This window comes from Parus major, chromosome 23, assembly GCF_001522545.3.
Source record: "Parus major isolate Abel chromosome 23, Parus_major1.1, whole genome shotgun sequence".
In the NCBI taxonomy this organism is placed as follows: Eukaryota; Metazoa; Chordata; class Aves; order Passeriformes; family Paridae; genus Parus; species Parus major.
The window spans coordinates 6621855-6648596 of NC_031791.1; the positions used below are offsets into that span (position 1 = coordinate 6621855).

The 26742-nt window shown below is 46.1% G+C and overlaps 1 protein-coding gene across 5 annotated transcripts; it reads left to right on the top strand.

The window, feature by feature from the left end:
• Nucleotides 1–666: 666 nt before the first annotated feature.
• On the top strand, nt 667–22137 carry YTHDF2 (YTH N6-methyladenosine RNA binding protein 2). Of its 5 annotated transcripts, none has more exons than XM_033519537.1 (5): nt 667–913; nt 1303–1327; nt 1629–1708; nt 5644–7209; nt 11835–12126. In XM_033519537.1, exons 1-5 carry the CDS (start codon nt 887–889, stop codon nt 12042–12044), a joined length of 1908 nt encoding a protein of 635 aa, XP_033375428.1. In that variant the 5' UTR covers nt 667–886; the 3' UTR covers nt 12045–12126. The 5 variants fall into 5 exon arrangements, with proteins under 5 accessions (XP_033375428.1, XP_033375430.1, XP_033375429.1 ...); XM_033519539.1 differs by lacking the exon at nt 1303–1327 and adding an exon at nt 2710–2804; XM_015649392.3 differs by lacking the exon at nt 11835–12126 and adding an exon at nt 21192–22137 and having other exon boundaries at nt 674–913.
• Nucleotides 22138–26742: the final 4605 nt, after the last annotated feature.

Consider the following 26742-nt stretch of genomic DNA (forward strand, 5'->3'; position numbering starts at 1 on the left):
GTCCAAGGCCAGGTTGGACAGGGCCTGGAGCAGCCTGGGATAGTGGGAGCTGTCGTGCCCATGGCAGGGAGTAGAATAAAGTGAGCTTTCAGCTCTCTTCCAACCCAAACCAGTCTGGGATTCTGTGGTTTTGGATCAGGGATCTACCTCCTTCTATATGCAGCTACCTTCCCTCCTCTGGTTTGCTTCCTTGCTTCCCTTGATTGAAGGGGAATGGGGACCTTTTGGGGACTCCCTTCCCCAATCCAGGCATACAGCAGTTCCTGTCAGGTCCCTGCTGGAGCTGTTCCCGTCTCTTGGCCGGGAAGAGGGGGTGAATCTGGGCTCCCTGTTCACTGTACACCCAACCAACACCAGGTAGCCGCCTTGACCTGGGTCGGGGTCCCATAGGACTGTGATGTCCCCTGAGTCCTCTGCACCCTGGAGTGCTGGACTGGGCACGGGAGGAGATAAAATGTCGTGGCGCGACAGGATGAGGTTGGGCTGAGCCCGCAACCGGGTCCTGAATTTGCCATTTTTTGCCTTAAAACCTCAGTGGGGCCGCCCGGCCCTTTAAGAGATCTCCCACTTCCAGCCGAACGGGGGCGCTGCTTCCCCCGGCTCCGGTCCTCCGCCGTCCCGGCATGCAGTGCGCCCCCTTTCATTTCCCGCCATTGTGGCTGGGCGCGCGCGGTGCCGCGTGACCGGGCGGGGGGAGCTCCAGGCGGCGGGCCCGGGCCATAGAGACGCGCGGCCGGGGGGTGGGGTGGGGATGGTGGCATAGAGCGTTCCCCCGCCCCGCTCCGCCGGCGGCCGCCCCGACTCCGCCAGGGCTACTGTCTGGCCCGGACAAAGCGCCGCCGCCTCCCGCCCCGCCCCGCCCCGCCTGCAGCCCCGCCGCGGAGCCATGTCGGCTAGCAGCCTCCTGGAGCAGGTAGGAGTCCCCCGCGCCGATACCGGGACGGCCCTGCCGGGTGAGGCCGCGGCTCTGGGCCTAACGAAGGTTGCGCCCCGGGTCGGGCCGGGCGGCGGCTGCAGCCTTACTCCTCTCCCGTCGCTGAGCTACGCTCCATTGTGATGCGGCCGGGCCGGGCCTGTCCCCGTAGGGCTCGACCCCGCCAGGCCGGATCTCTCCCCTCGCCGGGCCAGGTCTCTCCGTGCCGGGCCTTGGCTTCCCCAACCGCAACGGGTCTGTTTACCACGCTGGCTCTGTCCCCCCTCCCCCGTCACCGGCCCGGGCCTGAGTCCCCACCCGAGGCGGGTCTGTCCCTCTGACTCACCGGTTTCCCTCTTTTTCTCCCCACGTCGCCGCTGTCGCGCCAGAGACCCAAAGGCCAAGGCAACAAAGGTGAGATCCCGGGGGGCCGGGCGGGCCCGCCTGGGAGCGGGAGGATCTCGCCGCCGGGAGAGGGAGGGTCTCCCTAAAACCTGCCGGGAGGGTCATAAACCCTGCGACTGGGCCTGGCTACTGGGCTGGGGATAGTTTGCAGGTGATGCCTGTGCGGTGGGGATGTGTCTGTGTGCCGTGGGCTAAGTATTAGAATTGGCAGAAATTCGTTGTATTCTAGGGTTTGGCTTTAAATACTTTAACCTGATAATAATGGGAGCTTATTACATAGGTTTTTCTAACGTGACACGTCTCTTCTCAGTGCAAAACGGCTCTTTGCACCAGAAGGATGGGTTGAATGATGATGACTTTGAGCCCTACCTGAGTCCCCAGGCCCGCCCGGTGAGTATCTGCTGCAGGCAGGAACACCAAGAGCAGCAAGGTTTCCTGCTGCTCCAAGTGTGTGGTCTCCTTGTATGTTCCACATCTCCACTGATTGCATTTTGAAGCTTGCCAGCTGCCTTAAGTTACGTCCTACACCTGTATTTCTGCCGGTAGAAAGCACTGACTACCCTTAGGTTGTGGTAGGTGAGGAAGGAAGGTTTTTGGCAACTTTTTAAGGCTATGAGAACTTCCCAGAGTTGTTGTCCAGTTCTTTGGTTTTTTTAAAATGTGACTGTCTCAAAGTCACCATTTCTTCTCTTTCGGTTTTAGTGTTGCGCCTGTGTTAGTTTCACCAGAGAGATACACTGAGTTGGGTTGTGAAGTTGCTTCACATGAGGCTGCTGCGCTTTTGGAGGATCAGATCAGCCTTCTTACCTCTACACCACGTCAACTGATGATGCCTGTCAGGGGGATTTCTCTGTTTTTCAAAAAAAACCCCCCAAAACAGCACCAGAGCCCTCATGTGATAAAAGTGTTGAGACTTTCTGAGAACTTTGGTTACAAGTTGAGAAAGAGAGTTTTGGAATTTTGTGACCAGATCCTGGAAGTCAAACTTACAGCTACTTTTCCTCTTCACTTTCTCTTAGAGTAACACCACTGTTAACTGGTGTTTGTTTGTTTTCCTTAATGAGCTGCAGGGGAGTGACACAGAACAGATGGAGTTGGGCTGATTAGATGTACAAGTGAGTGCTATAGATAAACATCTGTAATAGCACAAGAGCAGCCAGTTTATTCCCTTGGCTTCTATTTCCAGTTGCAATCAATGAAAATAAGCTGGTTTGGTTTCTCCTTGCTGTATTTTTCTATATTTTTACTAGTCAGTACATTATTTTTTTCATGTAAATGTGATGCATGTTTTTTTGAAACACAGGAACACATTTCTGTCTCAGTTAAATTTTCAACAAGTACTTTCCTAGTTTGTGCTAAAGATCTGAGGATATGTATTCTTTGTCTGTCAGCTGTTCACAATCTTCAGAATTCAGCCTGTCCATCAAGACAACTCATTGCATTCAGCCCTCTGAAAAGTTACAAGCCTAAATTCAGCCTTCATAGGGTGAGAGAACATTATTGCTTTCTCAAGTCTGGAATAAAAGCAGCTACTTTCCTAGTAGCTGTCATTTAATGCTGTTTTATTCTATCTCAGCTGTCAACGTCCCTAATTCCCACCTTCTTTCTGAATATGGATGTATTTCCTACAAACTGCAGTTTATTTAAGTTTCCTAAAGACAATTAGGGTTACTATTATTTTGAAGCAACACGGTATTTTACTCTGTTTTACATGTTTTGGTGAAGTATTTCTTGATCTTTAATTTTTGTTGGTGTGTTTCAGGCTGGTAAAAATCAATTTTAAAAAGAAAGAAATGATTGGATGTGCCCCGGGAGGTAGAAACTGAGCTGGAGGAAGGTGAAACCACCAAGTTAACTTTGAGTGGAACCTTTGAGTGACTCTTGGTTCCTTGTTGCGCTGTGTTGTTGGTCTGTAAAATAGAGTCCAAAACCTCTAGAGCTTGGTCTGGACGGAGGCAAAAATACACAGGTATCCAAGGGTGCACCTCTTTGCTGGAGATGGAAAAGGGAGTTAGAGAAAGTGTTCTGAATAATTGAATTAAATGAGTTTTGGAGTTGCTTTGTGAGCTCTCCACGCACCTGTGAGGTACCCATGTTGCAAAGTTTCACTGCTCCTTTATTCCCTACCTGCTCGTTCAGGTATGACTGTTGTCAGTTCCAATGAGGTTACTGTGCATTTTGAAGCTCAGATACACAGTAAATGATTTTTCAGCCCTTTAAAAATCAAAAGCTCCAACAGCAAGGCTCACTCAGAACCCCGGTTCTGGTCTGGAGTGAAGTGGAACAGTGAATTTGAGGAAATAACTTCATGAAGAGTCTTAAGTCACAGAGAGAATGAGAAGCTGGTGGAAATTTATTTGCATGGTAATCAGCAAGTGTGTCAGTTTCGAGAGGGCAGGGGAGCAGAGCGAGATACTGTGTTTGATAACAAAGCAGTATTGGGGACTTTCAGGTGGAGAGCAGCAGTGGCTGTGTCCCAAATCTGCTCTGAGCTGCCTGTGCTCAACTCTTGAACTGCTCTGCTCCCTCCTTACTGCCTGTATGTAGCTACTTCGTACTTCACAGGTCATAGCTTAATGTGTTAGATATCTCAGAGTTGAACTTAATTGACAAGTGGGAAAATACTTTGAGGTGACAAGAGCAAAGATTTTTATTTGATGTACTTATGTGTTTCAAGTGCTCCTGTGGAGAGAAAATGGCTCTGCCTCAGGTTTAGGGATGGTCTAGTGCGTTCCTGTTTCTTTAAAACTGAGCTCAGGAGAGAAAATGTTACCCTTATCATTGAGGCTATTAACTTATGGAGTGACTTTGCTGTCTCAAAATAATAATAGGAAATTCTAAGTTCTTTAATTTGTCTTAAACTTTGGACATACTGAGTCCTGAGTGTAGTAGGATTGAGTTCTTCAGTTAGTAAAACCCCTGAATGAGAGTTTTTTTTACTCATTTGCTTTTGGGAGACCTTTGTGAAAACAAAGATTGAAGAGAGCATCTCTGAGTTTTCAGGCAGTACCACAGCCCTGAACACGATGTTAAATAATTCCAGTTAATTTCTGGAACGAATTAAAGTTGAGGCTTGGTTAGCCCCAGACCTGTTGCTCTCCTGTAAGTAGAAGGTAGAGTGGCAAACCAACTGTTTCTGGAGGGTGCCAGAGCCATCCTGAAAGACTCCCTGGATTTCAGCCTGTCATGAAGTCCTCTGGGAGCTGTGCTTGGCATGTGAATACAAGATTCAATGAGAAACAGAGCAGATCCTGCTGCAAGGCGAGCTTTTAGCTGGGAGCTGAACATGCCTTTGATCTCATCTGCACAGGGATGGTGTGTTAGGGGCTGGGCAGCACCAGGCTGCTGCTCACAGGTTTGAATTACTCAGGATGATGTCCATTAGCAGGACTGAAACCATTACCCTGAGAGGACCTGGGTTTGAGTGGGAAGTGACAGATGTTTTTCATGTAAGCAAATCTTGGGAATGTCTGAAACTTCCCTTATTGTCAAATTAGACATTTGTTTTCTGTAACCTAAAGGCTACCTGGATGTTAAAAGAGAGACCAAGGCATGGAGCTGCTTGTTTTTTTTTTTTTTCTCTCTCTGGATTTGAAACCTGCTGGTGCTGTCACTGTGCTGTAAAAGGCTTCTATTGATTACTTCCCATTTTCAAGTAATTTTCAGTGTGTGCCAACAGCACTACAGACATTCGTGTTTTGAGGAATAGGCCCTAAATCCCTGTTCGTTTCCATTTTCTTGGAATAGTGTGAAGTGTGGAACTTTGAATTGTAGGAATAAAGCTTGTTTTCATGGCTAGTAAGTTTAAGGAAAACAGGGACACTTTTGATTTTTGCAGTGTGTTTCCACTGGATCCTTTTCTTTCTTATTCCCCTTCTCTCTGCATTCTTTCCCCAAATCCTCCCTGGACCACCCTAGAAAGGGTATGTTACACAGGCAGGAATAATCCTTGTTGGAATTACCTACTAGTAGAAGATGATATTTGGATGCAAGATACTGGATTTTAAAGCCTCAGCAGAAGCCCTGGGGCTTCCCAGTGTCCAATCCCACACCGTGTGTCAGGAACACCACACACTCCCCTCTTGGCATGGGAAGTTATGTCTTTAATCTTTCTTAGCCTTTGTCTTTAACCTTTCCGGCAATGGAACAGATTTTAGAGCCCTTGTAACAAAGGAATTCAAGGCTGGGCCTGTTTTATCTGCCCAGCCTTATGGTAGGGAGGAGTGGGGAATGGAAAGTCTAAGCTGCCTTTATTCCTGGTCCCTTAAAATTGGTCCAGCTCCTCCTAACTATTCAGTGCTTATGTTTTTGTGGTTTTCTTTCAGAATAATGCATACACTGCAATGTCTGATTCCTACTTACCAAGCTACTTCAGTCCCTCCATTGGATTCTCCTACTCCTTAGGTGAAGCTGCCTGGTCCACAGGGGGAGACCCCCCCATGCCCTACCTGACGTCATATGGACAGCTGAGCAATGGGGAACCTCACTTCCTCCCTGATGCCATGTTTGGGCAGCCAGGGGCCCTTGGCAGCACTCCATTCCTCGGGCAGCATGGTTTTAACTTCTTTCCAAGCGGGATTGACTTTTCAGCTTGGGGGAATAACAGTTCTCAGGGACAATCCACTCAAAGCTCTGGTTACAGCAGCAACTATGCCTACGCTCCCAGCTCCCTAGGAGGGGCCATGATCGATGGGCAGTCGGCCTTTGCCAACGAGACTCTGAACAAGGCTCCTGGCATGAACACCATTGATCAGGGCATGGCAGCCCTCAAGCTGGGCAGCACAGACCTGGTGAGCAGTGTCCCAAAAGTTGTCGGCTCAGCCGTGGGGAGTGGATCTATCACCAGTAATATCGTGACGTCGAACAGTTTGCCTCCTGCAACGATTGCACCACCAAAGCCAACTTCGTGGGCTGACATTGCCAGCAAACCCGCCAAGCAGCAGCCCAAGCTGAAGACCAAGAATGGCATTGCAGGGTCAAGTCTTCCGCCACCTCCCATAAAACATAACATGGATATCGGGACCTGGGATAACAAAGGTCCAATGGCAAAAGCGCCGTCACAGGCCTTGGTCCAGAATCTTGCTCAGCAGTCAGCGCAGGTGTCTCCACAGCCCATGGGCCAGCAGATCAATAGTAGCCCACCGGTGACCCAGGCTCCGGGTGGGCAGCAGCCGCAGGCGCTTCCACCGCCAGCCCCGCTGCCTGTGCCAGCAGGACAGCCCACCCGCTGGGTTGCCCCTCGGAATCGTGGCAATGGCTTCAGCCAGAACGGAGCGGACGGTAACGGAGCGGGACAAGCTCAGGCCAGTTCTGGTTCTCCTTCAGAGCCACACCCAGTCTTGGAGAAGTTGAGATCTGTCAACAACTACAACCCCAAGGATTTTGACTGGAACCCAAAGCATGGACGAGTTTTCATCATTAAGAGTTACTCTGAGGACGATATCCACCGTTCCATTAAATACAACATCTGGTGTAGTACGGAGCATGGCAACAAGAGACTGGATGCAGCCTATCGCTCCACGAATGGGAAGGGCCCCGTATACTTACTGTTCAGTGTCAATGGTAGTGGTCACTTCTGCGGTGTAGCAGAAATGAAATCTGCTGTGGACTATAACACCTGTGCAGGGGTGTGGTCCCAGGACAAATGGAAGGGACGTTTTGATGTCAGGTGGATTTTTGTGAAAGACGTTCCCAACAGCCAGCTGCGACACATCCGCCTAGAGAACAACGAGAATAAACCAGTGACCAACTCCAGGGACACTCAGGAGGTGCCTCTGGAAAAGGCTAAGCAGGTGTTGAAAATCATTGCCACCTACAAGCACACCACCTCCATCTTTGATGACTTCTCACACTATGAGAAACGCCAAGAGGAGGAGGAAAATGTTAAAAAGGTAACATGTTTGTGTGTCTTGTCTTAGTTCTGCGAGGCAAGAGGTAGTGGGGGCTGCCTTGCACTGGACAAACTCTGGGGTGTGAAAGGGTGGACTTGTGGGCATTAGCCTGCCTTTGGCTATCTGTCTTCTATCTGGAACCCACACCCAGTCCCTCCTTGGGTGGGAGTATGTCCACATCAAGGTGGTTAGAGGGATGGAGCACCTCTCCTGTGAGGAAAGGATGAGAGAATTGGGATTGTTCAGCTAGGAGAAGTCTTTGAGGTGACCTAGTTGTGGCTGCCTAGTGCCTGACAGGAGCCAACAGGTAAGATGGAGGGAGACTATTTACAAGGGCCTGGAGACACAGGACAAGGGGGAATGGCTTTAAATGAAGATAATAGGTTGCTTGGATTGGATATTAGGAAAAAAATGTTCCCTGTGAGGGTAGCGAGGCCCTGGCACAGGTTACCTAGAGAAGTTGTGGCTTCCCCATCCTTGGAAGTGTCCAAAGCCAGGTTGGATGGGGCTTGGAGCTGCCTGGGCTAGCAGAAGGTGTCCCTGCCCGTGGCAGGGAGTTAGATGATCTTTAACACCCTTTCCAATCCAAACCACTCTATAATTCTATGAAATGAATGCCAGCACTTGGCAGAGCAGGGTGAGGAGCCTTACACAGGCCCTGCCCATGACTGACTGTGTGTTGGTTATGCTGAATCTCAGCCTTTGCTGGGTGTTGTGATGTAAACAAATTTCTGTGCCATTACCAGCTCCTGAATCGGAGCAGTTTGAAGTCAGAGACCAGCAGGGGGCATTTGGGAAGGTGTTAGAAACCAGAGCTGGGTTATTAGAACGGCTGCTAATCTACCCCCCGGCCACAGTGGGGTCAGCTTGACAGATGTCTTCCTCCACTTGTAAAACCTCCAGGAACAGGAGCAGTTCCTGTCCCTCCCCAGGCAATCTATGCCTCTCCTTAATTATCCTTCCTGTAAGGAGGCTTTATCTAATGCCCAACCTAAATCTCCCTCACTGCGATTGAAGTCCATGACTGCTTGTCCTGTGGACGTGGTCGTTGCTCTGTTTGGGGCCACGGTGGGCTGTCACCTGCATTGCACTGCCAGCAGTGTGGCGCATGAGCTGAGCTCACAACTTGCCTTGCAGCTGCTCTCAAATCCTCCTGTCATCATCTACTCCTTAACAATGCATTAATTGAAAATCCTGCTCCAAATTCAGGAATCGGTGGGCTTTGAATCTTACTTGGCTTCAGCTATAGTAAAGTCACCTGGGGCTGCCCTTACCCTCAGTGTGGGTCTGGCTTATGTTTGATCAAAATGATAATTCTAAAAATCAGCATTAGCACAGCTGTCTGGGAGTTTGCCAAGTTTCCTGATAATCTCTTTAGTTTGAGCAATGGGGAATTTTTCACCCAAGACTTGAAGAGCAGAATCAGGAGCTGCAGCTCATCACTGTGACAATGAATGCAGTTTTTAATTTTTTATATATATTTTACATGGAGTATCATATAAATAATAACACTTAGGCACAAAGGTGGTCACTTGCAGTGCTTGGAGAAAGTCTATAAGGGAGGAATAATAAATGGCAAGGTGTGAAAGTGTAAACTGGTATTTTGTGAGGACCTGATTGTTTTGTGTCATTTCACCTCCTAGAATAGTTTCACATGCTATCCAGCCTTTATCTTCCCTGTGAGGGTGGTGAGGCTCTGTCACAGGTTGGCCCAGAGAAGCTGTGGCTGCCCCTTTTATAGAAGTGTTCAAGGCCGGGTTGGATGGGGCTTGGAGCAGCTTGAGATAGTGGAAGATGTTCCTGCCCATGGCAGGGAGTGGAGCAGGATTTTCTGTAAGGTGCTTTCCAACCTAAATCATTATGGGATTCGGTGATACCCTCCAGACCTGACTTCAAGGAGCAACAGTCACCATTGTTAGAGTCAGACCTTGGCACGGTGGGAGAATGCAGGGGAAGGGGAAAAATGTTCCTTAAGGACAGGTGATGGATGGACGGACGGACTGAAAGAAAGAGTTAATATGAAGTATGGGAAAGCAGAAGGAAGAGGAAAAGAGAGGAAAAGGCTTTGGGAAAACCAGACAGAATGATGGGCTCTTCTTCTGGAAAGCTGCTGTGTTTGCTGTGTAAAGTCTGAAAATCAGGAATATACTAGAAATGAGGCCTAGCAGTTTTCTTAAAGCTGTAAAGCGTGTATTCATCATCCCAGTTGCATTTTAAAGTCTCCTCCCCTTGCTTGCTTCTTTAGACTTGCTCGTGTGGAGAGTTGAAAGCAACGATAATCTGAGCACCAGCACTTCCTTCTGAACCATGTTCTAGTGGATGCAGCAGCAGTTGATTAGGAAAGTGCTCTTTCTCTCCAATAGAACTTAGTCATAGGTCTTTGGAATTTACAGAGAAGGGAATTGTGTAAACACAGTCAGTGTTTGCTCTTTTCTATTTACTCACCCTGTGTTTCATGCTCTGGGCCCCTGTAACATCCGGCACGGAGGATGTGACTCTCTGGGCCTTGGTCATTCTTACAGCAACAGTTTGACCTCCTCTGTCACTCACTGACACAGCCTGAAACGTAGATAAGGTTTCTGTAACTTCTCTTTCATGGTTTCATTGGGGACCAGTTATTTTTTGCTGAAGGAGAGTTTTCTTTCCTTGAAGTGATTCCTACCATGGGACTAGAAGTGCCAAAAAGCCCAAACTGTGCTCTAGCTGCTTGAAGCATCTCAAGTAATTGCCTGAATTAAAAAAATAAATGAGGAACCAGAGTTGAAGCACGGGAAAGTTAAAATGCTGCTCTGTCAGCAGCTCCCTGCTTTTTGTGCTGGGGAAATCCCATTGCTCCCAGCTCTTTTATCTCTCCCACAGTGTGAGGTGTTGATGCTCTGCAGTTGTGTTCCTTGAAGCTTAAATGTTTCAAGGTTTGGCTTGTTTCAGCTTCTCCTGAGCTGAAATTGTTTCACTCAGCAGACAGATTCCTGCTTGCTGCCTGAGCAGATGGATGATCTCTTGTGAAAGTCTGGAACTCTTGAATATTCTTTTATACTTCTCACTGTTAGTCATTTCTTCAGAATCCCCTAAAGCAGGTCCAAGAAATTAAGTGAAAAATGTAGTGTTTATGCTGTTTCCATTGTCCAGTGAAGGGAGAGGGGTGGGTAGTTAGTTCAGTGTTGAAAACACTGAAATAATCCTCTTTCTTTTCCTTTCCTATTGCCTATGCCCATCCTGTTCCTCTAAAGCTAATCCCCATTCCTTTACTGTGTGTTGCTTTGCTCTACTAATCCAGTTTTTTAGACGGTTTGAATATTCTCCTGACCCAAAATGGTGGAGCCAACCCACAGTGCAATTCTGCCTGGTGCAAAGCTGAAACCCAGAACAACTGCTTTTACGGTAGAGATTGTCACTGACTTCTTCCATGCAAGAATTATTTTATCTTTGTTTTAAACAACCGAAACAGCAACACAAATCCCTGCCTCAAGGTCATGCACTTGTATTTCTAGGAATGCTGTAGTGACCTTGGTGTAAAGATCTACCATAATGGTCTGCTTGGTGTGAAAGGTTAGATGGCTTGTGTTTTGTGGGAGCTCTTAAGTGAAGTTTATTTTGGTTCTTTCTGCCTGCCCAGGCTTGATATTTGACTACTCACAGGTTCAAGGGATTTTTAGGAAGGCTATCTCATGAAAACCAGTCCTGTGTAGAGTGCTTAGTGGTCAGGTTTGTAGCTGAGAAGAGATACTTGGTGCTGGGACTTGGAGTATTGAATCAGGCTGATGTGCAGGATGGGGAGGGCTTTGGTGGGGTTTGTCATGCTGAGGATCAGCCTCAAAGCACAAAGGTGGGATTGGCCAGATTGGATCTGTTATTTCTGGAATTGTGCTGCTTTGTGCCTCAGCAGATGCTGTCTGCTGGATAAAAGAGTATTAATAGTGGCAAGAGTCACTGCCTCCTTGGAACACATGATTTAAAGGAAAACTGAGGGGTGTTGTAAGAGCCTGTTTGAAATGGGTAGGCTATTTTACAGTTGCTGGAATACATGAATGCTTTCTGATGGATTTTACAAAGTTCTTTTTTTTTCTTCTCAATTTGTAATCTCGGAGGGGAGGAGAGAGAATATTCCCTGTAGGGTAGACCAGCACACTTTCCTCCTGCTGTTAGAGTTGTCCTGGAGAATGCTACATTTGCTTTGGTTTTACCATATTCCACAGGACAGTATTTCTGACTAGAAGATTAATTTCCTGGATATTCTATATCCAGGCAAAGCCAACTGTTCTCTGTGGCAGCAAGGGAACACTCCTTCCACTCACACAGGTCCTTTCATTTGGTGATGGCAGGACTATTTGCTGTTTTCTGCTCCAGATCTGGGCCATAAGTGAAATTATTTGATTGATGCACCGAGACAGAATTTTCGCTGTGCTGTTCAGCAGTGCACATGGTTTCAGTTTATTTCCTGGCTGTTCAAATCCTGTAGGTCTGTGTCCATGCTTGTGTGTTTGCCCAAGAATGAAGGAAACAAACTATCCTGCTTATTCCAGTGGCTTGGCACTCTCTGTTTGTAAGGAATACTTTGTGCTTATGATATTTTTAAGCCAGCACATAACAACACTCAGAGATTTTTATTTTTGCTTGTGTTCTAGCTGTGTCTAAATACAGGAGAAGACTGGAGGAAAGACTTAAATCTGTCTGATGCTCTAGTCTGTGTTTTCTGCTATGAGACAGGGAGCTGTGTTTCCTCGTCCCCAAGACAGGAGCAGCTGGGAGGTTTTCTCCTGCAACTGAAGTGGAATCAGAGCAGTGGAAGAGCAAACCACTTGTACTTGCCTTGTAGTCCTGTCTCCCACTATTAGTATTGTGTCAGAAGTCTGTAATATTTTAATGTAATTTTTGTTAATATTATAATTAAAGTTGACTTTTTGATGTTGGTTTAAAGGCCTGTTGAGATGCACTGTTTAATTTTTTTCAATTGTTTTATCCCTGTCCATGGCAGAGGATTGGAACTAGAAGATTTATAAGGTCCTTTCCAACCCAAGCTGTTCTAGGATTCAAGGACTGGGATTGGTGTTGGGCAGGCCAGAGAATGCAGGCCATCTGCAATGGGGTTTCACATCTCTTAGAGGTATGGCCTCGAGCGGGGGAAGTTTATTCCACACCCGGTTCTTGTGAACCTGGTTTCCAACCTACTTCTTGCCCTCTTGCTGTGGGCAAAGCTTCATGTCCCCCCACTCCAGGTTATCTCAGCTGGATGATTTCAGCTCTGAGCGGCAGGATACCCTGAACTAATTGTTCTTATAAATGTGTTAATTGAATTGATTATGAACATATTAATGACTTCAAATGAATGACTTAAAATTTAAAAAAAACAATTTTTTTTGCCCTTCAGCAGATGAAGTAAAATGATGGAATGACCTTGAACTGAAGTAGGGTAGATTTAGATTAGCTATTAGGGAGAAAATAATTTCTGTAAGGGTGTTGAGGTCCTGGCAGGGGTTGCCCAGAGAGGCTGTGGCTGCCTCTGGATCCCTGGAAGTGTCCAAGGCCAGGCTAGACAAGGCTTGGAGCTGCGTGACCATGTGTAGTGGAAGGTGTCCCCGTCCATAGCAGGGAGTGGAAAGGGCTGGGCTTTCACATCCCTTCCAATCCAAACTAGTCTGTGATTCTGTGATAAATTGCCTTTATATGGCTGGCAGATTCCCTAGAAACACTGTGGAGGGCTTGGAATGCAGAAGGGAATGAGTAAGATGTCAGCAGCAGGGCTTGCTTTGGTTTTTTTCTCCTCTTATTTTTTCCTCCCAGAGTTCTGGATAACTTGCTGGCACTGAGGTTAAGAGCTACTGACACACAGTATGTGTTTCAGATTACTTTATTAACAGCTGTTGTGCCAGAAAAAGTAGTTATCTTCCAAGCAAAACTCTTTGCTGGCTGCTTCATTCAGTCAAACCCCCAGGGCATGATCTGGTTCAGTTCCCTGGATTTTTCCCTAGTGCAGAAGTACAGTGGGTCACAAGACATTGCTGAAAGCTGATTAGGATCCCAATAAAACAGTTGAAGGGCATTGTTCTATGTGCAGTCCATCAAGAACAGCTCCATGCATAATTGTTCCTTCCTTGTTCTTACTGAAACTGTAATTCTGCACCAGCTTTTTGCCTGAAAGGAGCTGTTTTCTTCTTTTCTGTCTCTGGTTCATGAACCTCCTTGTTTTGAGCTGTGTTCTTTCTCACTGCAATTAGTCCTCTCATTTTCCTGCATGTTCTGGTTTGTAATTGTAGTGTCTTATGGCTTTGTGAGTTAATAACTAATTCCTTAGTGGTGCAAACCACTGGAGGCTTGGCAGCCAGAACAGTGCCAACATCCTGCTCTGTACCACAGCAGTTCCTAGAGAAGTCCCTGTTAAACAAGGATGGTCATATTATCCAGACTGATGGTTGGGATAGAGGGTTGTTTGTAGCTCCTTCCAGTGACTAGTGCCCAGTATGAGCCTTTTTAATTGACATATAAGTCATATAACTGTGTTTGAGTAGTTAATAATGAACCATTAGTGGTTTGTGCAAGAACTTTGAAATTTCTGGTTCTTTATAATTGGATTGTTTTTTGGTCTTAAAAGCACAATGCTAAGCTGCTTTTTTGTGTGGTTAACTGCAGAGCTATTGTGATATCATTCCAGTTTGGAAGACTTAAATGAAATCTACCTAAAACTCTTGTTTCTAATCTTGGGGGGAAAGGAAACCACACTCCTGAGTTTCCTTCTTTGTGTCTGTGAAGAATGGGAGAAGGCTCTGCTCTCTCCATCTCAGCTCTGTTATTTGTGGTACCATCTGTAAAATACCTTCAGAGAATTTCTGATCATCATCTCAAAATTAAGGAAATTGAGAAGCCCTGATCATCAGTCTTTTGGCTGTTGCAGCCTGATTTGGAGTTCAGCTGATTCCAGAGCCATGTTCTTGATGCACTTGGAGGAGGGAAAAAAAAATAAAATATGAAATATAAAACTGTTCCAGTGAATGTGGCTTTGTGTTCCCTTTCGAGTGGCTGTAAAATGACGGGACATGTTATAGGGAGTGTTGGCTCTTTTACTTGAGCTTGAATTCAGCTCTTCATGGCTGACAGAAGCAGGCTAACAGATCTCCTCTTGTCCTCTCATAATACAGAATATTGTGGTGTCTTTTTCTTGTAGCATGAAGTGTCTCTTCTGTCTTATTTGGGATGGAGATGGTATTTAAGCCTCAAATACCAGGACAGCTGCAGTGGGTCAGATCAAAGTCTGTGTTAGTGCCTCTCACATGGCAGCAGGAGATGCACGTCTGCTGGGCACAGAGAAAGAAATTTCTTGGGTATTGCTGCTTTCTGTTTCCATTTAGAAAGTCCTGTGTGCAGCTGGCAATAACGCGGTTGAGAGCAAACACCTGTGAGGACGGTACAGGCATGTATCCCTCTCTGAAGGTTTTCCTTCTCTTGAAGAATAGGTGGCTTTGGAATTTACATAACCCCAAGGATGTATCTTTATCAGTTCATAATTTTTCCATCTTATCTACTTGTTGATGGACTCCTTGAGCATCCACCGGATTTCCAGTTCTTCAGCTAAACTATGTATTGTGTGGAGAAATGTCCTTTTGGTTTGCTTTGAGTCTGCCTCATGATTCCTCCTTGTTCTTATATGAGAAAAGGTAGTGAGCAATTATTTCACTCCTCTGTGCCTATTCTGCCTTTCCAGTTATCTGTCTCCAGGTCAGAGAGTTAGAGCACAGTGGCTCTGCAGATGGAAATGCTTCTGTCCCTTGCTTATCCCTGTTTGTCTTTGACCCTTTTCCAGTTCTGCTCCGTGCCTGTGGAGGTGGAGAGGAGCGGAGCTACACTCTGCTCAGGATAGATTCTGTCTGGGTTTGTATAACAGCACAGTGGTATGTTTTGTTCAGGGGTGATACTTGCTTTTCTTCAGGGTAGGCAGTTTCCTGGAGTGACAGATCATGTTTCTGATGGTTAACGGTCAATTTGGAACTCATAATCTTGGGATTTAGGGGTAGGCATTTTCTGCACATGCATCATTTAATTTTTCTCAACCAGGTAGACCACATGTCCAACTGTAAAGTTCGGCAGGTTTTTCTCAGAAAGTCGTCCATTTAGTCAGCTGCTGTTTTTGTTACCCTGAATAGCTTAATATCATCCGTAAACTTGGCCACTATTATTCATTTCTCTCTCTAATGTTTTATGAGTATATGGAGCCACAAATTCCACTGAAGTTCTGTGGGTTTTCAGTTCTTATCATTACACCTGCATGGTGTGACAGACGGTACTGCCAAGGCTTTAGCTCTACAGCAGTGAAGATTCTGAAACATTAAAGTGGAGTTTTTTCCTTTTCTAAAGAGTTTTGTGGCACTCACGGTAAGACTTTTTGCCTGAGCGGTGGCTTAAGATAACCAAAGTAATGAAGTGTGTTTCCTGTGTAGTGATGAGGTAGAATAAAAAACCCCCTGGTTGTTGAAGACCAGGAGAATTTTCATTCTTCCTAATGACGGGAAAGGACTTGGCTTATTTTGCTTGTCCTCCAGAGTCAGCCAGTCCAGTTCCAGGCTGTGTTGTGAGCCCATTTGTCCTCCTGTGGAATGCCACTGGGAATCCTTCCAGTCTCTGCTGTGTCTCTGTTGCTCTAAATATGTTTAGAAAAAAACACATGTTCTCAGCTTTTCACCATTCTGTTTCCTGACCTGTGGGACAAGAGACTCTATGGAAAGTAATTATAAATGGGAATTGAGCTGCTTTATTCAGGCAGTTGAATGTGATGTTTAAGCAAGAAGAGGTTTGTTCTTTGCAGTTGATTGCATTGGTTTTAAAAGGTGCTTGGAAAGATTCTGGGGAACAGCAGTGTGCCTGAAGGTATCTGATAGCTTGGACCACCTTGTGTAAACCCTCCATTAGAGGAAAAGCCTTGGCTGTCTTCATGCCCTTCTTGTACGAGGCTGGTTGCTCTGACATGGAAATTAGATGTCCAAGGCCATATGTCTCTTCTTGACTCCTGCTTGTTCAATGATGTGAGTTTGCCCTGTTTAGGGTTCTGTGGATATTTGGGTTTGCTCTGTTAGATTAGAAAAAGCCCGTCCTGTGATGAAGAAACACTTTTATTTGCATTATCACCTCTCTTCCTTGGTGCTGAGCCCCATTAAGTGAATGGGAGGTAGGATGAAGGTGTCAGGCTATAACCAGATCACTATCTGATTTTTTTAATCCCTTCTAGACTAGGACATAGCTTTTTTTGTAACTCTGATGGCTTTCTAATGCTGACACCAGGAAAAGTTAAATTTGGTTTATAAATACTGCTTGTGGAGTATAGTATACAGGTGATGCATCATCCATCGTTTGTGCTGTGTCTCTTTCTTGAGCACATCCAGCCATGGGCTGCAGTAATTCCTGATTTCTAGGGCAATGATCTAAGATGTCTGCCACACAGGCATGGGCATATGGAGATCCCACTGGGTTGCTTGGGTGGGATTGCATCAAACAGTGAAGTGCAGCACCACAGGCTGAGTGGGGCTGTTAAGGTGCTTGATCTGTGTGTGTGTGTATGTATACCAAGGCCAGGGTTTGATTACAGGCTCTCCAGGGAATGGTCTGGCAGCCTTGGCTGCCAGAGATCCAGAAACCTTTGGACAGTGCTCTCTGATACAAGGTGGAATTGTTGGGGTGTCCTGTGCAGGGCCAGGAGTTGGACGTGATGATCCTTGTGGGTCCAGCTCAGGATTTTCTGATTGGGTGTCTCAGCCTTTTGGGGAATGATACTGGCAGTTCCAATGCTCCAGTGAAGGAATCTCCTGCTGTTTCCTCTGTGGGCAGGCACTGAGCACATGATGCCTTTTGCTTGGAGGACCTTCTGAGGCTAAACTGAAATTATGCCTGGCCTGGCCTGCCCAAGGGCTTTGGGCTGTGCTGCAGCTTAAGCAGGTGCCAACAAACTAGGGTTTGTGTGCGGCACAACTGGGAGCCATGCCCTGCCTTCTTCTTCAGGTGCTCCTTTGGCTTAGTCTGCTATTTCTTTATCTGTGGTGTGGTGATAAAATCCTTATGTTTACCAGGAGTGTTGATGCAGAACCTTGGTTGTCTCTCATTGTCATCTTGTCAGGTACAAACACTTGAGCCTTTTGTTGTTGGCTCCCCTGTGGCATGAATATGTAAGGTGATCTCTCATTGCTCAGTTGCTGTTATCAGGACCTGGCTTGTGACATGGCTGCAGCCCCTGGGGACAGCAGTGACAGTTCAGCTGGGGACTAAAGTTTCTTTGAGTGATATGATCAGAAAGGGCTCCTGTTTGCATACTTGCCCTGTGTGAGCTTGGTGTCAGCACAGGATTTGAGCCATGGCACATGTCAGCTATTCCCATGCCATTTTTCTCTTACCCTTCCTGTTCCTGAGGGGTTTGATGGATGGGGATGAGTCTGAGCAGGTGTCTTTCTTGCTTCTCCCATATGGATCAATCAGACGTAGCCCAAATTTAATGAAAGTGCAGCCAAAGGGCATAAAACACTTCCTGATGGAACCCTTTTGCTCTCCAGGGATTGTATGCCAGAGCAAAGCCCAGCGTGTGTGTGCACAGACGCTGCTTTTCCTTCTCGGGCCGTTGCGTAGCTGGGTGGGCCGTGACTTAGACTGTTCCATAGCCTGTGCATTTGGATTTGGATGAGCCGGGAAGATGTTTGCAACATGGTTGAGCCTTCCTGTGTGTTCTGGTAGATCTGACTGGTGGTTGAATGCTCACTGACACACCTCAAGGACCAAAATGTCTTGGGATCCTTCTCCACTCAGGTGAGACTTTGCATGCATTGCTGCATCCAGCTCTGGGAATTCTAGCATCAGAAATATGTGAAGCTGCTGGAGCAAGTCCAGAGGAGGCCACAGAGATGCTCCAAAGGCTAGATGCAGCTGGGAGAGAAGTTGACCTCAAGAAGGCTCTAGGGGGATCTCAGAGGCCCTTCTAATGCCTAAAGGGGGCCAATGAGAGCTGGAGAGAGACTTCGGACAAGGGTCTGGAGGGACAGGACAAGGAGGAACGGCTTCCCACTGCTAGAGGGCAGGGTCAGATGGGATATTGGGAAGGGATTGTTTCCTGTGAGGGTGGTGTGGCTCTGGCACAGGTTGCCCAGAGAAACTGCGGCTGCCCAATCCCTGGAATTGTTCAAGGCCAGGTTGGAGAGGGCCTGGAAGAACCTGGTCTAGTGGAAAGTGTGCCTGCCCATGGCAAGATAAGATTTCAGCTCTCTTCCAACCCAAAGCAGTTGGATTTGGTGATTTTGGATCAGGGATCCACCTCCTTCCATATCTAGCCACCTTTCCTCCATTCCCCTCTGGCTTTCTCCTTGAGGCAGCCCCTTGACTGAAGGGGAATGGGGACCTTTTGGGGACCCCCTTCTCCAGTCCCGGTTTACAGCAGATCTGAAGTGAAGATGTTCACTTTGGTCCCCTCTCTAGCTTGGCGACATGGGGGACATCTGTTCTAGCCTCTGTTCTGACGCATTGGTATTTAAGGGGGGATTTTCCCTGGAGTTGGCTCCTTATTAGCTGTACTCAGGCCTTGGGAGCAGCGTCACCTTCTCACTGGGAAGATGTGATTGATTGGGGTCCAGCTGCTCAGCTAGCAGGGTGATGTGTGTGCAGCAGGACCCTAGGCCACTGTCCCGGCCCAGGACTCTGGCCCTGGAGATGCACAGGGGATTATTGAACATGGCAGCCAGTTTATCCCACGTCTGCCTTTGGGAACTGGTGGCATTAGCTCACGTAGTTGCAGCTGCTTCCCAGAGGGATGCATGACATTGCCATCTGTCCCGGTTTAACATAACGTGCTGGCTGCTGAGCCAGAAACAGAGCTTGGCACCTTTCTCTGGATTTGTGACTCTCCCTGCAGTACTTGTTGTGCTCTGTGTTCAGGCCTGTCTCTGCTTCCCACCTCAGCAGTTGGATTTTGCTGTGGTGCAGTTGTTTTTCTGGCAATGAAAGGACCTGCAATCGACTTGGACAGTTACAGGAAAACAGGAGAATTAAATTGACTTATGTTGGGTAAGTGTTCTTAATGAGAACATGTGCTTTTGTCTAATCCCTGTCCCCAGAAGACAGCAGAGGGTCATGCTGGCCTTGCTTTGCATCCTACAGAGGAATTGGAGATGAAGCCTCTTTGGGTGTGTGGCTGACAGGCCAAAGCCAGTGGTGTTGTTCCGAGCCTGGGGGCCAGGCCTTGGTTTTTGGGAAGGTTTCTAAGGATAGATGGCTGCACATGCCGTTGTCCCAGAATTGAAGCTGTTTGGGGATGGGCTCTCCCTGGATTTAGCAGTGGCAAAGGATGGGGTTTCCTGTAGCAGCCTGTGTGCTTGTGGCAGAGGTTGTGTGAGCTGCGAAGATGGGACGGTGCCTCCCATCACTAAATTAGCATAGGGCCATGGGAAGCAGGCAGGGGACTCTGTTGCCACCCTTATTTCAGGGGATACAACTCCAGGCAGAGCAGCTGACATGCAGGGAAACACCCTGAGCTAAAAGCCACCAGAGCCCTGACAGCATCTCCTCTCCAAGTGAAGCGGGAAAACCTGCTGTACCCGTGGGTACCTGCTGCAGGTATGGCTTTGCTGTGAAAGTGGGATGGACTTGGCACCTCTCGGACCGGCTGGGTGGTGACGGACTCACTCCAGAGGAGCCGGAGCCCCACAGTGCATGTCGCACCCAGACTACAGGGACCTGCCTGTTCTCAAGGAAGAGACAGAGCCAGGGAGAAGCATCAGCTCAGGGCTCTCTGGCTGCTGACAGGTTTAATTTCTGAGGTGGTGTCTTATGATCTGGGAATGACACTTTCAGTACCTCATAACCCTTTAGGGTAGCCTGGAACTGCTTCTGTGAGAGCTACTCTGTTAAACCCAAGCAAAACCCAGAAGAGATGGGCACAGGGTGCCGAGAACAGCAGAGGGGGTGGCAGCCTTTGGTGTCTCCAGGTATTTGGTGCTGCGCCTTCCTTGTTCCGGTGCAAATATTTGGACAGGGTGTTTCCACAGTGGTGGAGGAATACCCAGGGGTGATAGCAGCAGTTAGTGGGAAATTCCTGTGAAGTCCTTGGTTTTAGAGTGAGATGCCATCAAGTAGTGTCAGGGGTATCACAGAGGCTTTCTGCTGGGTGCTGGGACTGTTTCAGTCCCTGCAGACCAAGGCTGATGTCAGTGCTCCCTGTCGGTTGAGCTCCATCCTGCTTTGATGCCTACATGGGAGATCACGTGGAGTGTTTTTCATAGAATCATGGAATGATTTAGGTTGGAAGGGGCCTTAAAGACCATCTCATTCCAATGCGGATACACGTTCCACTAGACCAGGCTGCTCCAAGTCCTGTCCAGCCTGGCCTTGGATGGATAAGATATCCATCCTTAGATGGATAATGCAGCCACAGCTTCTCTGGGCAATCTGTGCTAGAGCCACACCACCCTCACAGGGAAGAATTTCTTACCAAGATCTCACCTAACCCTGCCCTCTGGCAGTGGGAAGCCGTTCTTCCTTGTGCTGTCCCTCCAGGCCCTTGTCCAAAGTCCCTCTCCAGCTCTCCTGGAGCCCCTTTAGCCACCACAAAGGTCCTCAGAGGTCTCCCTGGATGAACACCCCCAGCTCTCCCAGCCTATCCCCAGAGCAGGGGGGCTCCAGCCCTCAGAACTTTCCTGTGGCCTCCTCTGGACTTGCTCCAGCAGATCCACTTCCTTCTGATGTTGGAATCCACAGAACTGAATGCAGCTCTGCAGGTGGTGAATCACCCACCTAAGAAGAGAAAAAAATGGAGAATGCGGAGTTGTTTGACCTCAGCAATGTCACATCTCTGCAATGACTGGATGCAGTAGCAGCACTTTTTTGACAAAAACAATGCTCTTTTCCTGGCTTTGCTGGCTATGGGATAGGCTCCATGGGAGAGCCATGTTTTGGAATGCTGATGTGTAATAGTGGTGAATAAAACTGCTTTCAGCTAATATGATCTCTTGTTATTTGTTTTGCAGGAACGCCAAGGCCGTGTCAAGTAAAAGGTCATACCTCCACCACAGATTGCAGCAGAGATTGCATCCCAGCTGTCTTTCAGAAAGAGAAAGGAGCAAGAGTATCCCAGAGAGAATTAGGGCTTCTTTTTCTTAATTCCTTTGACTTCAAAAAGACTTTTACAAACTTCCACTTAAAAAAAAAAAAAAAAAAAAGTATTGGAATATCACAAGACATAGGACTAAAAAACAAAAACAACAACAGAAAATCCCTTTTAGGTAGAGTAGAGGTAAAACCTGTCCCCTTTCTTTTGGCTTTGGTTGTGATTTCCAGAGCATACACTTTGTTTTTTGTCTCTTTACTATGGGTTTTGGATTTTCAAGTCCATAAATGGCCTATGCCTTTTTTTTTTCTATAATTTTGAAATGCCACCGTTGCCCCTTCATCCACCCTGTTGCGCCTCCTTCCCTGGTTTTGACCTTTGCACTTGGAACACTGAATTGTAACATCCACCATGCCAAGTGGAGTTACCTTTATTTTTCTTTCTTTCCCTGGACTGGAAGAGGAGGAATTCCATGAGGAAGTGGGGGTGTTTGCCTAAGAAGACTTGAACAGAAAATTGCCCACAAGGTTATGTCTTAAAGGGGGTTCATTTTTCTCTGACCCTTTGTTACACAAAAGTACTAGGAGTCCTAAGAAATTTTCTGTTCTTGTGAATTATATGGATTTAAAGATTAGGTCTGGATTAATTTGATTTTTTGAAAGCTGAGAACAATGGTAAAAACTTCTTGTTTACAGGAACAATAATTTTGGACAATAAAAAGCCCAAAACAAACCAAGGAAGGAATACTGTAAAATGTGTAGTCACTATGTTTCAGTTTCTTGTTAAGCCAGTGAGGAATGGGCGTTGCCTTTCTTTTCACCATTAATCACTTCTCAATAATAAATGTGAGATCCTGTTGAGCATCACTGTTGTCTCCTGCTCCCTTCCCCATGCTATCAGCTCCTTGGATTCGAGAGGTGATTATTCCTCAGGGTTGAAGTAGGGTGCTCTCACCTTGGCATCCCCAGCTAAATCCTGGGGTTGTTCCAAGCCCTTTGGGATTGTTCTGACTCCAGGTGTGAGGGGCAGTGCGAGCCCATGGCTTCTTGGGCTGACCATTGTGACAAGGGCTGCTCCAGAAACAACATCAGGTGGCCCGGAGTCACAGCCAGTGTCAGGACCCCCAAGTGCCAAAAGACTTGCTGAAGGAACTTGCTACAATAAACCTTTCCTGGCTGCCTTTCCCCTCTCTCTGCACTGGGGCAGGAGATGGGGGAGCCCTGGGTATGAGGTGATGCAGAGATGGTGTAATTTGGGACAGCCCAATGTCACTGGGAGATTGAAGATGCAGTGGAGGAGAAGGTGAGTAGGTTATAAGAGGGGTTAGGTGGGGTCCTCCCAAGAAAGGAAGGTTACAGCCCAAAAATGCTTGGAAATTTAGGAGGCGTGTTTGTGCAAAAAATAAAAAAAAACCTGTAGCATTTCTTATTTTATATATATAAATAATTATTTTAGTGAAAACTTATTTCAAAATACAACCCTGTATTGTATACAGGATCTTGGCATATAAGAAATTCTAAATGTAGATATATAGGGTTTAAAAATGAAAATGCAACTTTTGTATATATAAATTTGAAGAGCTTGGAAATGGAAGAAAATACCTATATGAAGGCAAATGAAGTAGCTCTGACTATTCAGTTTTTTTCCATCTCAGCATAACAGTCTGAGATCTTGGCTGGGACTAAAATCGTTGCTGCCACCCGGTGCTAAGTACCACGTACTGCAGCCACGCGGTGAGGAAATGCCACACTCAAAATGGCATTTAAATTTTAATTTAAATTAGAGACCCTGGAAAAGCAAAGGTGCAATGGGAATACCTGGACCCCCAGGGGACCAAGGTGAAGGGAATGAAGTAGCAGACAGCAAACAGATTCCACTGCTTCTCACTCCACCAAGAGGAACATCCCTGGAATTTCATATCCGGTGTCTCTTCCAAGCCTCACAAGTGAACAAACAGGTACCTCAAGACTGCTGTCCTTAGTACTTGCAGCAATGCAGAGTCACCGGAAGGACCCGCAATCCAAGAACACGTGTCAGCAACTGTCTTCCCACTTGCCGCTCTCTCCATGTTTTCCCTTTCCAGTAGGATGCAGGAAACCCCCTCCCCAGAGGCAGGAAAGCTGCCCTGCAGTCCAGTACAAAACCTGTCTGGCAAGCCCAGGATGCCAGGAGCCAGCAGCCGTTTCTCTTGGATTTCCTGCTTACAGGCATTTTAAGCTTGCTTTGCTTCACAGGTGCTTTTCTGCCAAGGGAATTCCCATCTTTTTTTTTTTAGTCCAAGTTTTGGCGAGGTGAGTTTCATGAGTGCTTGTTCATATTTTGATTGTGACAGTTGGGAGCATCCACGTTCCCTCACTCTTCCATTCAGGAGAAAAACACAGCACAAGCCTTAGTACCTGGTGTGTAATCCCATCAAGGGAAAAGCACCTCACTTTGGGAAGAATTTAATGCCCAATTTTTGCCAAGACCAAAAAAAAATCACAGTGGAAACATTTCCAGGCATGGAGCCTCCCAGCTTCCCTTCCCGTGGAAGCTGCAAAAATGCCCCTGACTGGGCTCAAGGAGAAAATCTTGCCCGTTCCACCAGCCTGGCATGGAGCATATTCCATGGACACCCCAGGAAGGTGTCCCTGACCACAACAGGGGGTTGGAACGTGATGATCTATAAAGTCCTTTCCAACCCAGACGACTCCAGGAATTTAAGGCAGATTTGAGCTACTTTTCAGCTCACAATTCCTTCCCAAGCCTCATCCTCTGGCCTGTCTTTCCCATACCTTGCTGGAAAGGGAAGCAGTGGCTCCTCTCCCTAATCGTGCCTGCTGCAAATTGCTGGGCCCTGCCCAAAACCCACTGGGTAACATCAATGAGTGATCCACTGTTTTACCCGTTTTCCATAATCCAGCACTTCAGTGACTTCAGAGTCAAACTATCACAGTTCTCTGTGCTCCGGAGTCCAGTCCGGCCAGGTGGCGTGGCTATAAAAATGGGATGGGTGCGATGGAGTGCCTGAGATAGATTTTAATGTTCACCGAGAGACCGCACGGTCTGAGGGCCAGCTTCCAAAGACCCAGGGTTGTGGTGGGCTTAACAATACATAGGGTTACCTGAGGGCAGGTATCCAATCATGGCTGCAGGGCAGGGGTTCTGACCTTACAAGTCTAAGGTGGGATGACTCTTTCAGCATCTCTCTAGCACCCTATCCTCAAGGCTTCAGGTTTATTCTCTTATGCTAGGAACCCTTTCCAGGGTATGATCTTTCCCATCTAATTAGGTTCCCATATAGGCCCTACTTTTCAAAATAAAAGGACAAGAAACCCTTAATAGACTACTTAAAAAACAGTAGCAACATAAACACAACACCAGCAACTACAAAAATCAGTAAACCAAAGACAGAGTCCAACTAGATGAGTTCCATTTTCTGAATGGTGCATTAAACCAGTCACCATCATCTTCGCTGGATAATTCTGTGTATGGACTCATAGTGTGGTCTGAAAGATTCATGCAACACGTGCCTTCAAAGTCCTCGCAGCTGTGCTCGTGCTAATAGTACAAAGTCTACTGCCACTCTTTTGCAGTGTGGCATGCCCGACAGTGTCTACATCTAAGAGTAAGCCACTTGATGTGAGGGAGGCAGCGTTGGTTTGCTTACTTAGGAAACACCTGAGTTGGTTTATCTGGCCTAAAGCTTTTGCTGCAGCCACCCAAGATAGTAAAATGGAGAGAGCTATTCTCTTGTTTCTACACCACAATGTGGCATCATCGTTACAGTCCGATTAAAAATAATGCCTAGATCTTTTTGCTCTACTTCTTTGGCTATGAATCATTTTTATGTTGGGTGCCAGCAAAGTATGCCAGGTTATGCTGTCCCCCACAAATGAGAAATGTCCCGGATGGTAATTGTAGTGGGGAATCTCTGGACCTCAGCGAGGAGTATGGCATGGACCAGGATGGGTACAGCAAGCAGGAGTCCTATAGGACTCATGTCCTGGTGGGATAACCTGTGAATAGGACTTAAAAATTCATAATTCTTAGAGAGCTAAAAAGCTGGTGGTATTATACTGCATACCAGTGTTGACTAAGGCTTTATGATTTTGTCATTCTAATGTGTTAGGTTAATGAATTTCTATAGTTTAAAATAGAAACCAATACAATTTTTAAAAAGCATAAAAATAGAAAAATAGAAAGAGAAATAGATAAATACCTAATAAATAAATAAATAAATGTAAAAATAAGATATATAAATGGAAAATGTATGATGTAAATAATGGTAAAAAACATACCCATATAAAATATAAATTATATGTATGTTATTGTAATACATTATATGTCACATATAAGTGTATAGATAAAATATAAATAAAAATTATAAACATAAATTTAATAAAATAATTTAAATACAGTTTAAAATAAAGGCTTGCTTGTTTTTATTTGGGTAGAGGCAGGGCTTCTAAATAAAATGTACAATATACAAATATATATTAAATATATAAAGATATATAAGTGCTATAATTAGATACAAATAAGTTTATATTTAATATGTAATATGAATAATATATGTATAATTGTTAATAGAAATATCTTTTAATATATTATACCTTGTGTGTTATACCTAGTTCAATATAGTATATAAATATGAATATAAATTTGATTAAAATGAGCATTAAAAATAGTTAAATAACCATTTAAGGTGAAGGGGATTTTTTTTTTATTTGGTTACAGGCAGGGCTTTTAAATAAATATAGAAATGAAAATATAGAAATCTATAATAAAGATATAAATATAGGAAGAGACATATATATATAGACATAAAAAAGAAATAAATACTAGTAACAAATATATACAAGTGGATTAATATTCAATATGAAAAATATATGGATAGATGTTAATATATTTTAATAACTGTTATGCATTATATATGTGTATAAATACAAAAGATAAATATGATAGCAATAGATATTAAATATATTTAAATGAAGGGGTATTTTGTTTTTTATTTGGTTAGAGGCAGGGCTTGCTGAGTTTCGATGGGGGTTTTTGGGCCGTTCCTTGGAGAAGAGTTTTTGGAAGGGGGTTACACACGTTGTTTTTTGCCTCGCTTCTCTGCACGTGCAGGGGCGCGTCCCGCCCAGCTCCGGGCTGAGCTCTGCGGCAGTGCTGCCGCCTTGTGGCCACAGAGCGGTACTGCAGCTGTGCTCCGAGCCGGGCGGGGCCGAAGCGGAACCGAGCCGAGGCGAGCCGAAATGGGAATTGGTGAAAAAACGGGAATAAAGAAAAAAACAGGAATTAGGAAAGAAGCGGGAATAGGGGAAAAAATGGGAATGGGGAAATAAAACGGGAATTGGGGAAAAAAACTGGAATAAAGAAAAACAGCGGGGAATTGGGGGAAAAAAAATTGGGTTAAAAATGAGGAAAGAGGCGAAATTGGGGCAGATTTGGGGGAAAATGGTCCAAAAAAGGTAAAAAATTTGTTC